Below are 13165 nucleotides of genomic sequence, written 5' to 3'. Positions count from 1 at the left end.
TAAATATTTCCTGAATAAAACAATTTAGATCGTTCACAGAATTAATTCTTTACCTACCAAAATTACGGTTCGGAAATAGTTTCAGCATACCCTATGTATATAGGAGGCCACGACCCTCAGCATTGAGGATTATCGACGCAAGGAGGACCCTATGTATCGAGATAAGCGATTTTGTCTATTGAAACTAACTAACCTACAAAACAATAAAAAATCAAATTTCATAATGATCCTAGCTTTAATGTAAATACTCATTGCAGTTAATCCGAAAAAATTTGAATTAAAATATAAATTATGTCACCAATGTCTTTTGAATATTTTATAACTATATTGAGACTTTAGAACTCATATCTTAAGATATATGGGCTTCAGTAATTACTTAACACCAAGTGGCCTGTAAGCCCATCCTCCCATCATAGCAATAAAAAAATGAATAAGCCATATAAAATAGGAACAAATATTCGTTGTGTAAGTGCTGTTTCTTAGATATAAGTTTTATTGCATTTTCATTAAAAAAAAAATTTTTGGTTATCGGTAAATAAAGACGCGATTAAAATAACTTTTACTTTAGACCAACTAGAACAATAAAGTGTATCGCTGCAGTGATTTCAATAGAATTTCGTATTACCCACCCAACGTCTTCACATGAACACTGAATATTGAATCACTGAAATGGATCTCAAAGGATTTTATTGAGAATAGAATAGTCTTAAATTGTATAGGACCTCCAATATATACTGGATAGCCTCTTATCTGCAAACTCAAGTGACACGGTCCCTGTTTCGAGATAAACAATCCGATCACAGCGAGAACAAAATAAAACGGTGAAACAATGTAATGCCTAGAATAAGCTCGGTAAACTTTCCTGCTTTTGGATCTTTAGATATAAAGAGTTAAAGTGGCTTCGTATCCTCGATCATGCGATAACTACCCTGCAAATAATACACGAGGTAAAAAAACACAATATTCTCATACTATATTACAAATTGCCTAATTAAATATCAGTTTATATGCATATGTACATACGGAGTCTGTTCGGGCCAACAAAACAGTAGGTCGCTTCACGCAAACTGGATTTTAATTGCGTCTTTATAAAAACGCCGTCTACAATAAAGTAAATAAAACATACAAGTCATCAATCTTCCGAGTTAGATTACGTCCGTCTTCCGTTACCGGTCGGCGGTGTATCGCGTTCCGACCCGGCAGGCTGGTTCTGGCCCAGCGGGGTATCCCGGAACACCAGTGGTATCGCCCGGGAGGCCTGGTAGGGCTGCCGTATCGCGGAGACCGGCGTCGTTGGTTGTCGACTATCGCCTCGACGAACCGTTGGTCGAGCGTCCTCGGGGTGGCGCCGCGAGTCTGGTTGTAGTGTTGTCCTTGGGAACCCTTCTACTCTGACCGGGTTCAGACCCCGAACGGAGATCGGACGTCGGGTGTAAGAGTTCAACAAAAAAGTCTGTCTTTCGTTGCGTCGGCTAACTACCCTCATTTCTTCGCTAAAATATTTGGACTCTCTTATCCCTCTCATTGTCATGGTCCATATTTTCCATTCATCCACACAGTCCGTTCCTACATACATAAAAAAAAAATCGTATCATTCTTTGTTCTGGTAGTCAAGCGATTTTCTTTTCCGTTTCGTAGCTTTGGAGCTTAGATTTGTTGAATTTTACAAGCATAATTTTTTTTAATTTAAAACTCTCATTTTTATTTGTTATTTATCAATATTAAAATGAACGAGAATTTTTTATACATAATATTAATCTGGGGTTTAAAATAATTAAGGCCAGCTGTCCCCACAACTGACATTGGCTTAAATTATAGCTCTTCGAGATTTTTTAATAAGACTGTCTAAGCTATTGAAGACTGTGAATTTCCTTTACGCATATTTCCACAAATACAGTTTTCGATAACAATTCTATTTCATTGCAATTATTAAACAAAGTAATATAGTAGCGAACCATATTCTCCCATGAAAACACTGTAGTTGGCTTAAAGGGAATGGAAGCAGTTTTTATTAAAAAAGGATTTCAACAAAAAAAAATTTAATGCACAAAGGCTTCGGTGCTCGTAGCCACTTTGAGCGGGCGTACGAAATTATCTTGTTGCGTTTTAGTGTTGCAAATTTTAGTAATTGCCTCGACGGATTGTTTGCAAATTGTCCACATTGTTTTTTCAGGTTTTTTCATGAAAATGTAGATGTATATACCTTTTTTTTAATAATTGTTGTCTCTCGCATAGCTGCTGCCAGAGGCTATTATATATCATAAGTACATTAGAATTTAAAAGTTTAATTTTTTTTTATTGCTTAGATGGGTGGACGATTTCACAGCCCCATGGTGCTATGTGATTACTGGAGCCCATAGACATCTGCAACGGAAATGCGCCACCCACCTTGAGATATCAGTTCTAAGGTCACAGTATAGTTACAACGGCTGCCCTGCCCTTCAAACCGAAACGCATTACTGCTTCACGGCAGAAATAGGCAGGGTGGTAGTACCTACTCGCGCGGACACAGAAGAGGTCCTGCCATTAGTAATTACGCAAAATATGATTTTGCGGATTTGATTTTTATTACACGATGTTATTCCTTCACCGTGGAAGTCAATCGTGAAAATTTGTTGAGTACGTATTTCATTAGAAAAATTGGTACCCGCCTGAGATTCGAACACCGGTGCATCGCTTCCACACGAATGCACCGGACGTCTTTATCCTTTATCCTCCACGACGACTTAAAAGTCTAGCGAAGACCGTATATTTCATTATATTTATTCACGTCACCAGAGACATACCACCAGAGTCATAGTCTTTAAGTGCTCACCGGCCGCTCATGGCCTAAAGTTGACAGTTTAATTTTTTGCCATCGCCTACGCCAGTCGTAACCTACATTTCCCATTAACGAAAATTCATTAAAACAACTTCACGACCCACAAAAAATCTTATGAAAGCACTGAATACCATCAATTTCATGGGTTCTCTCGTAAAAAATGGCCTAAGCTCGTAAAATACTAAAAAGTCTACGGTTTCTTAGCTAAAAAAAAGTAAATTTTACAACGACATAAATCCGTTTGTTGCTTTTGTATGTAGTAGCAGTGATTCATTTTGTCGGGTCAACCCACGGGATATACCTGTTAAGAGTATTTTTTTGATATTGTATTATTCAAAGCAAAAATTGGTAGTGTTATTGCGTGATACTAGCCCGCGCTGTAAGGTGTCAATACTCTATTCCTGCCGCGATGTGGGACAGCCGTTAAGCAATGCACGGTGGAATTCACGTTGTTGATGTCTATGGGCTCTGTATATATATATTTTAGCTTGTATTGTGTATTGTGTGCTTAATCAATAAATAAATAAAACAACGTTATGCCAGATTGACTTTAAACTCGCCCAGATAATCATTAAGGTACAAAACAATATATTTAAACTTTACTAAGCAAATTTTCTATCATTTGGCTACCTAAACTAAACTAACTAACTTAAGTCCAACAGAAAACTTTAATAATGAATGAAACTTAGTTTAATATACACCCACCCGCAAGCCACACACGATTCGATACGCCCATATTTTCTCAGAAAGCTCGCTTTGAAATTGGCTAAAAAGTACGAACTATAAACATTTCCAACTACACAACATATTTATCTCGGTTCCCCATTCCAAATGTATCCACATAAAAATTCACTCACATTTTTTCCCGTACTAAAGTTTCAGGCTTAAAAACATCCGGTATGGCCACTAAATTAGTTATATTCAAAGGAGATGTTTTACCACGGATACCCGGCAAGTTCGACCGTAAAAAGCCGGGTAAAGTTTGCCCGGATATTTCACCCGGGTTCGGAAAGGAGCGATATAAAATTTGTGCCACTTTCCGAGAGACGATGCTGTATTTTAGTATAATGATTGATATTGGAGATGATCGTTGCTCAGACGTTTATGAGCCGCGGTGGTGTCATTTTTTGACAAATTTATTGAAATAAACCTAAAAATATGTATATAACATTTGTTTTATCTAGACGTAGATAGATCGTATCTGCATGGTATTTGATGACTGAGTATCTAAATCTTGATGCTTTTTTCCTCTTATCAATTAGGATCATAATACTTAATGACATGTCGTGAGGCCGTACTTCTCTTCCCGGTTCAATGTAATTTGACTTTTAAATAATATCACAAAGTTGTCGGCAAAACCTCTACGTTGTGACGTCTACGTGTTATTATATCCACTCAACAGTTTCGTAAGATGATTCTAATTTACTAAGCATTTTGTTACATTACTATTTAATTACTGAAGTGTACTAAATAAGTCTGTAATATCAAAAACAGTAAGTCCCGTCCAGATTCAAAAATTCACGATAATACTTTTTGGGGGCCTGTTCAAGCAATTGTTCTACACTTTGACCCTCGGGGTCTTTTGTGCCAGATTACTCTGCTACATAGTGGCATGTTCATTTTAATACTCTGTTTTCTTTTTTTAATTAATGACTAATACTGGCGGGACTATTCCAAAATCGTTCAGCTACGTAGCTTTGTTTTCTGCAAACATTTCCGAAACCAGTAATAGTACAGCTCCAATACAGGACTAAGTTCATAGTTTTCTGGCTATAAATATAATTTCCTTTATGCATCATATCTTACATAAAATTGGGCTACTTATCAAAGCAGATGGGTAAAAGGAACGACAAAGAGAAGATCCTTCGTAGGGCGACTGATATTGGTCATTTGGCCGATAATCCGAGTCATATTGTTCAGAACTCGTCTATTAATATGTGCATGCTTATTTTGTAGTTAGAGTGATTCCCTACTCTATTATATACCTAGACCTACACGCGATACCAATGCCACTCTGCGCTTCATTATAAATCCATAGTAATATTATGCAATACCTCATTTCTTCTTGCTTGGACTAAGGTAATGGTTACTGATCACCTTCCTTATTGTAGTGACGCGTCATTCGTGTTAGGGGTATTACTGATGATTTGGGTAACTGCTCACCACAAGTTAGGTCATAACCTCGCCTGCTCTTCCAAGAAGCTACATTACATTTAACATTGTTGATTTAGCGACGCGGAATTCGTGACTGGTAAAAGGCGAAAGGGATTTAACAGCAACCAATATAATCCAGCCAGTCTTTTTTTTTCAACGACATAATTATATTACAAATAACCTTTTTTTTTAAACGTGCAAAAGGTAAACAGAATATTTTCAAACCAGAAAATTCAATTAATACCCGTTCGAAAAACAAATATGACCATCCCGAATAATATTTATAAAACGGCAACACACATTTCATGTTTTGTTTATACGAACTAAATAATTCAGGCAGACGAGGTTGCCAGGGTTTCCGATACAACAGATACCGAGTATTGATAAAATGCTGGATAGACATGTTTATTATCGGTATCTGTGTAGTGCAGGCGAAGACAGTAGGTTCAGATGCACATGATGAGATTTTGAAAATTGAGCTACGTCTTGGGATTATCAAAAAGTACCATAGTTATTTGTACTTTCTTCCATTTATCTACAATCTATAATATTTATCAAATGTGCATCAAAAGCAACTGATCAACGACACAATAATTTTCATATAAATATTATATAATTTTATAAACATTGTATGTAATGATTGGATGGATAAATTTCTAGAATGATTGTCGTGTAGAGTCGGTATTGGCACGAATTTTTTTTTTTTAAGTTGATCTGTTATAATTCTATAGCTATATAAAATATTATGTTATGTTATATCGTACAGAGTAAAATATGTATTACAATAAATTGACGACTCGACATAAAGAATACTGGTACTATAAAATATTCGATATTTTTCTCATTTGGTCTTACATAACGGGACAAACGCCCGGTGACGCTGATATGGTCTCTCTAGACCATCAGCTTAGGTATAAAAAAGGAGAACAAGTCGCTCATCTATTTGTAATTTTGATAAGCTAATTTTAATAATTAATTTAAAAAAGTGCTAAGGACTCGTTAAATAATGATGTCTAGAAGCTAGTTTTTTTTTAAGTAACCTTAATCATTGATGAGCACATCGGTAATGATTAGTGCACTGTCTGGTCCTAACCTGTGCGCTACAGTTTTGTGATGAGACAGCGATATGGCGGATCGATGGACCCGGTTCTGCCATGCAAATCGGTCCCCTGATTCGTTCAGCTTATAGACACTGCCTATGATAATATCGGGCTATTGCTTCTTCGTGGAGGAACACGATTTACTGTGTACTCGATTTATGGAATTTTGTTGTTTGATTACATCTTGTCTAGTACATTTATTTTTGTTATCTTTGTTGAGAATCATATTAGTAATCATAGAAAAATATACCTACAGTCAGTATTTCGGACAGTTACGTAACTTATTTATAGCGTTTGATATTTGTTGACATCAGAAACATAAAATCGTTTTCGTGTATCGACCTTCTTTAAGTTATTCTTGTGGTCTCGCTAATAATATTCCTGGCTAATAATATTTCGATGAATTAATCAAACGAAATCTCTTTTATAAAATGGTCGTATCTATAATATTACAGGCCACAGCGTGGACCTATACACGTGGGTAATTATCCTATCTATTTCTGCAGTGAAACAAGCTTCCTTCATGTTGCGATCTATCTGAGAATTTACTCCGATTACAACTAAATTATGAATGGGCACTAAACTTGTTTTTGAATCTGCATCAGTAAAAAAATCACCTAATCCTACCCAACTCAAGAACTTTAACAACTTATCATCACGCGTTGAAGACGGAAATGAATAGAACCGTTGACTGGAGTATCCAAAATTTATACCAGTTTATGTTGTCTTGTTCAAATGTGTCTGTGGTTATCCCATTTCGATATCGAATTTTTAGGCATCATAAATAATGTGTTAATAGTCGTAATAAAATTACATTCCACCATATTTTAGCCGCAAAAATCGAACATCGATATATAAAACAGCCGTAGCATTATTTTGGCTCCTCCCTGCATCGTATTCCCCAACGCCCCAAGTGAGGGTCGTGAGCACCCTTCTGTATCATTTTCTCACGCACGATATTTTCCATCAGTTAATTTGAAATTGAGTTAATAAACTGAACGAAGCTGTAAAAAATAATGAAAGTTGACGTTAAACACTCACCAACAACGTGGATATACGCGGAGCGGACTTGAGTGTGGAATGAGGGTGCGTCGGCTGACACCTCACAGCGGTACCTGCCGGCGAGAGCTCGCGTCGCATCGCGTAGCACGACCTGCTGGGACGTCGACCTTGACACCTGCGATAAATTTCACATGTACATATACAGGGTGTTAAACTTGGGAGTAAAATTAAGATGATATTATATTTTTAAAGCGTATCACCGAGCATGGGTAAAACAAAATATAGATAAATAAATGTTTTTCCGATGATCATCTTTTGGTCTATAGCCTAGTGAATAGTGTCCTCAAACTTTTCCACGCTATCACACTCATCATAGGGCATATTGTAAGCCATCATGAATCCGTCTAATACTGCCACAAATTTACACATTCCGGTTTCAAGGATATGGGATAATCTAATTGAATATGCAATTGCGAAAAGGGCACATGTCGCATATTTTGTCAAATACGTTTTTTCATACACATGTAGTTTTGCGGCTTACCTACACCGATTTTATAATAATTCAAGTAATTTTCAATTGCTAACTAACACTAAAATATATTTCAAAAGTTGATATTTTATAAATTTTACACTGCTTTAGAAAATAATCAGTTTTTTTCATTTCCTGAACATTTTACATTTTCAGAGATGTGCCCTTTTCGAAATCGCATATTCAATTGAACCTTCAACCTCATAACCCAAGGACAGCGTTTTTTGTAACCAGTCGTCACGGGGCAGATTATCAGAATCTGATCATATACAGCACGAAGCCTAGTTAACATTATTCTTTGCATGCATAATACCATACAAGCAAAACAGGTTTTGTGTCGCCGTTCGGTCAGTTTCCAAGCGCCGCACGTAATTAAAACAAGGTTTTTCCTACCCTGTGTCCGACAATATCCTGTGTCCCACTTTCCTTATTGATCTGATATCGGAAAATAGCACACGATTTTATTACAAAAGGGTTCTGTAGACGAACAGTCGTTGTTTTTATTGAAGAGGAAATGAAAATGAGAATATATATTATTTTTTTCCCTTAATTTATGGTTCCTTTTTTTTAATTAGGCTACATGATTTTGCACTAATACAATGTTGGCTATATGGTTATTTATCAGAGAAAACGAATACCTGATACCACCTTAAGCAGTGTCCATTACATCATCTATTCAAAATCCTCCTATCCCAGCCCGGGACACCAGTGCTACGAGGCCCCGATTGTTTAGTGCTGTACAATTGTGTGTGCCCAAGTGTGTGCGTGTTTAATCTGGAGTTGCTGTCTCGGAGCGGAAACGCCCCGAACAGTGAGACGAAGGACCCGGGAACAGGTAAGTGATCGACACCATCTATTCCTTAACATTGGTTAATTGCGGGTAGGTGTAGATCAGCCTGTGAAAGCTGCGAAGCCATTTTATCTAGTGATAAAAATCGGTTTTCGTGAGCGCCATCGAGTCTGGCCGCCCGTGTCTATTCCCAGTCCTCCCCTACCCTTCGGGGTTAGGAGGGGCTGCTACTAACACCCGACAGGCCAATCCTTTCACAGGTTTGCGGCGTCGGAGCCCTTACAGGTAGGTTAGTTTTAGTTTAGTTTAATTCATTATTTGATTGTTGTCTTAGTAAATTTTCTATATTCATACTGTATATTGATTTAATTCGCTTTTGTTTATTAATCTTAAATTATTCGTCCATTCATATGTAATTAATACAATAGATCAGTTAATTTCCTTATAATAATAGACATACAATAGTTTTCTTATCTGATAGCCAATAGGAGCAATTGCTCAAACAAAATTTAATTATATAGCGTACTTATACCCTTTTTCAATTCTACCCACATTTGATGTTATATTTTTTGTTTACCAAATAATTTTAATTTTACTTCATAAATTAGTATAATCTGGCATACCGACCACCTGTCATAAGTTGTCCCTATTGCATTCCCTTATTATTTGTAGAATCACCGACGGTTGCATGCTTTCTAGGTTCCAGTCGTGTTGCTCTTGGTAAGTAGTTCTGTATAATATTATGGTGCCCAGTGCCGGTTGACGAAGCTGGTGGTGTGATTCTGATGTCTGTGGTCCCCTTGGCTGTGGTCCTCTCGGTTTACTGATCTCAAAACAAGTTTTGAGATCTTGAATCGGGGGTCTTCGGCCTTGTGAGCCATTAGGCTGAGGGATCGGACCCCGGCCCCCTTCCGTGCCCTTATTGTGCTGCCACTGGCACTGTTACTTTTAATCTGAACTTTTTATTCTAATTGTAAATTCTCTAGGTTGTTATTATTGTTACTTATTATAATTAATATCATCTTTCAAATAATTTCATTGCTATTATAATCAGATAGGTGGTTAGTAGTATTAATTTAATTATTCTTTATTACAAATTACAGTTATTAGTATTAATACTGGCACAATAGCACGCTTCTGGAGCCGGCAGTCGCGGCCATCCTTGTGTCTTAAGTTGTGTTCGTCCATTCAGTATATAAATTTAGATTCGATTTTTCATTTAGTTATTAGAAGTCGGTTTAATACACCACTTCACATTAGAGTAGCATTTGATATAAGTTTTTTTTTTTTTTTTTTTTTTTTTTTTCCCTCTTACTTTAATAATTTCATTTTATTCAATAGAATTAGTGTAATAACACTAACTAGTTAATTTTCTTTTATTTTCTTTCCTTTTCTTTAACCTTTGCAACCTTACGCCGGGAAGGTTTTAGGGCCTTTTGACATAGGTCAACTTAATTCATCCAACAGCTGGCCTTCCAGTGAGAGCACTGATGACCGCGTGACCAGACAGGATAGCCAAATCATGCCTGGTGGGGCCTCGTCTCCGCCCATAATCAGCACTCCCGGCCCATCCCGTAAGGGACGTAAAGCGGCGGCAGTCATTTTTGCCCACCGCCCTTCATTCATTCCTGTCCCAGGTCGTATGGACCCTGATCCGGCAAACGGGCCTGGACCTTCTTCGGAGGCCCGGGGGTCTCCGAGGATCGGGTCGGGGGAAAGTTCCTTTCCAATTCCGGCAGATCGCTCGGGGATCCCTCGGCCTCGGAGGAAGGCCAGGTCCGGGTCGGACCAGGGTTCATCTGGGGCGGGCGATAAGCGCCCTAGGATTGGACCGTCACCACGGTCCAAGGAAGAGAGTGGCAGCGACGAGTACTCCTCCCCTGCCACATCATCATCATCATCCTCTTCTCCTTCATCCAGCGGCAGCCCTTCACCCTCCCCTCCTGCCAAACCGATACCCAAACCAAGGGTTCTTGCCAGGGCGGCGGAAGCCCACAGGCAACTGAGAACCCCTCCTCGTTCCCCCTCACCTCCTATATCTCCCATACCAGCGGTTCGGCCTCGAGGTACCCCTGCCCTAAGCAGCACGGCAGGCAACCTCGAATCAACGAGGTACGTGGACCTTGAGGCTACCCATTCCCATCCATATAACGCTGCTCAATCACAACACTCCCAATCAAAACCATCCACATCCTATGCAGCAATGGCTGCATCTCAATCATCCGGCCCCAAACGGCCCTCTATTCAAGCCCAAGTTGCCCCTCCCCCGAGGTCGAGGGGTCGTGCCCAGGTGGACTTACGCCGTCACCCATCAATTGTAGTGGAGGCCCTCCCTAATTGGCCTCGCCATATGGCGGCCATTAGGGAGCGGCTCGGCAGAGCTCCCTCGGCGCGACCCTACGGCGCCGGGTTCCGATTTCTCCCGTCGTCGATCGAGGAGTACAGGGAGGTCCAGGCCTACCTATCGGAGGTCTCTGCCAGGGACAGTGCCATTAAATGGTACTGTTATGCCCTGGCGGAGGACATTCCTTCGAAGGTAGTCGTTCGGGGCCTCCCTGTCGATACCGATGCGGCCGACGTAACCCAGGCCCTAAGAGAGCTGGGCTTCCCGGCCCGGCATGCCCGATGTATCGAGGCCAGGAGGGGTAGGCCAGGCTGCGTGTTTTTCGTGGCCTTGGACCACCTCTCCAAGGACGACCTCGCCCGGTTGTACGCAGTTGAAGAGCTGCTGTACTTGCCGGGGGTGTCAGTGGAGGGATGGCGTTCAGGTCGAGGGCCGGCGCAATGTCATCGTTGCCAGGCCTTTGGGCACGCATCCTCCAACTGCCACCGCGCGGTCCGCTGCGTTAGATGTGCTGAAGAGCACGTAGTAGCGGACTGCCCGAGGCCGAGGGATGGCCCGTTTTCTTGCGCCAACTGCGGAAGGGACGACACTGCCGTCGACAGACGGTGCCCGGTCTTCCGCAGAAGGGCAAGGATGATGGGAGTCACCATTCCCCCTCCGGTACCTCGGGCTCCACGGGCCGAGTTGCATCCGGCTCCGGTACTTCCGTCCTCATCTCAAGCTCCTAAGGGGAAGGGGAAAGGGAAAGGGAAACCCTCCCAGCCCCAGCCCCCTCCCCAGTCCCTATCCATACACCCCGTCGTTGTTGTAGAGGCTAAGTCGTCAGCGGCAACGCTGATGGCAGAAGCCAATGCTCCGCGACGGGGTAACAAACCTCTTCCTGCCCCTCGTAGTATTATCGCTGCCACTCAAGGTATGAATCAACCACCCGGGTCGCAGCCAGGAAATATAAGTGCTAATAATAAAGCCAGCAAAAATAAAAAGAAAAATAAAAATAAAAAAGAGAGAAGGAAATTAAAGAGAAAACTATTGATAGAAGCAGCCGTAGTCCTTCCTCCCCCTTCTCTAGCAACAGCAACAGTAGCAACAAACATACAAACGGCCCAAACCTCCTCAACAGCAATGGAGGTCGATGTTAAGACCCCTCATATCCCCGAAAGTAGCCAAGCCATTGATGCACAAGCCGTGACTGATGCCAACTTGCCTCAGTCGCAACCAACCTCATCTCAGCCCCTTCCCCCCCGCCCTCAGCGCGAGCAGCGCAGCGGTCGGCAGGCCTCACAGCCTGCCGGCTTTGCTGCATGGCTCCTCGCGCTCTGGGAAAAATTGTCCGAGGTGGTCTCCGGAGTGATCCGCGAGATCGCCTCGGGAGCCAGCCCTTTCGGGGCGCTCTTGTCGGGGTTCTACCGAATGATTGCGCAGTTCAATGGCTAGCCAGGAACTGCGCATCATTTATTGGAACCCCGGCGGGGTAAAAACCCGCAAGAACGATCTCTTGGTTCTCGCCCGGGAGTACAACCCTGAGGTTGTGCTCCTGGGCGAGACCAAGCTACGTCCTCGGGATGTGTTCAGGATTCCAAACTACTTCATGTACCGACGTGACGAGGTGAGTCCTGCCGGGACGCCGTTCAGGGGCACTGCGGCGCTCGTCAGGCGAGACGTGGTGCATGATCAGTTGGATTTGCTGGCCTTCACATCGACAAGGTCGATCGGTGTGAGGATCCACACCTCGGGGGGAGATATGCGGGTTTATTCCGCGTATAGACCCCCGGGGCCTGATTTTCACCCCGGGGACATAAGACGGGTCCTGAATTGCGACAGCCGCCCAGCTCTGCTGGTCGGGGACCTCAACGCGAAGCACGTCGCGTGGGGCTCCCGACTGAACTCAGCAGTGGGCAGGCAGCTGTTAGAAGATGCCGATAGGGGCGACTACTCTGTGGTCGGCCCCGACGAACCCACGCACATTCCGACCGCCGCGCAACTCCAGCCCGACGTGTTGGATGTGTGCGTTCATAAGGGGCTACGGTGCCCCTTAACTATTGAGGCACTGTACGACCTGGGTACCCCCCATCTCCCTATCCCGGTCACACTGGGAATGGGGCTCACCCGGGTTGCGACCTCGCCCCTACGACCGAAGGTCGACTGGGAGCTCTTTAAGAGACGCCTAGTCGACCTTCCCGCAATTCAGGACCCCAACACCCCTGAGGGGGTCGACGACGCGGCAGTCCGCCTTGTCGACTCCATCAGGGGAGCGATCGACCAGGCGACGACTCTTGTGCCCAGCGGCGGGCCCAGAGGTATACTCCCGGCCCATCTGAAAGCGATTATTCGCCGGAAGAGGGGCCTGAGGAGGCTCTGGGCGACAACTCGTTGTCCCAGGATCAAGCGCGAGCTTAATGAGCTGGAAGCGGAGTTGGCGGCGAAG

General features: G+C 42.4%; 1 protein-coding gene across 1 annotated transcript in view; it reads right to left on the bottom strand.

Moving 5' to 3' along the window:
* The window catches only part of LOC105841416 (uncharacterized), a 312744-nt gene that overhangs the window by 144954 nt on the left and 154625 nt on the right, over positions 1 to 13165 (bottom strand). The window contains exon 4 of the mRNA XM_021347008.3: positions 7117 to 7252. Coding sequence (XP_021202683.2) covers positions 7117 to 7252 — 136 coding nt within the window. The remainder of the gene's footprint in view (positions 1 to 7116; positions 7253 to 13165) is intronic.

The sequence above is a fragment of the Bombyx mori genome, chromosome 22 (genome assembly GCF_030269925.1).
Source record: "Bombyx mori chromosome 22, ASM3026992v2".
In the NCBI taxonomy this organism is placed as follows: Eukaryota; Metazoa; Arthropoda; class Insecta; order Lepidoptera; family Bombycidae; genus Bombyx; species Bombyx mori.
Note: the sequence above shows the minus strand (reverse complement) of the source record. Positions and strands in the feature narration are given on the sequence as shown.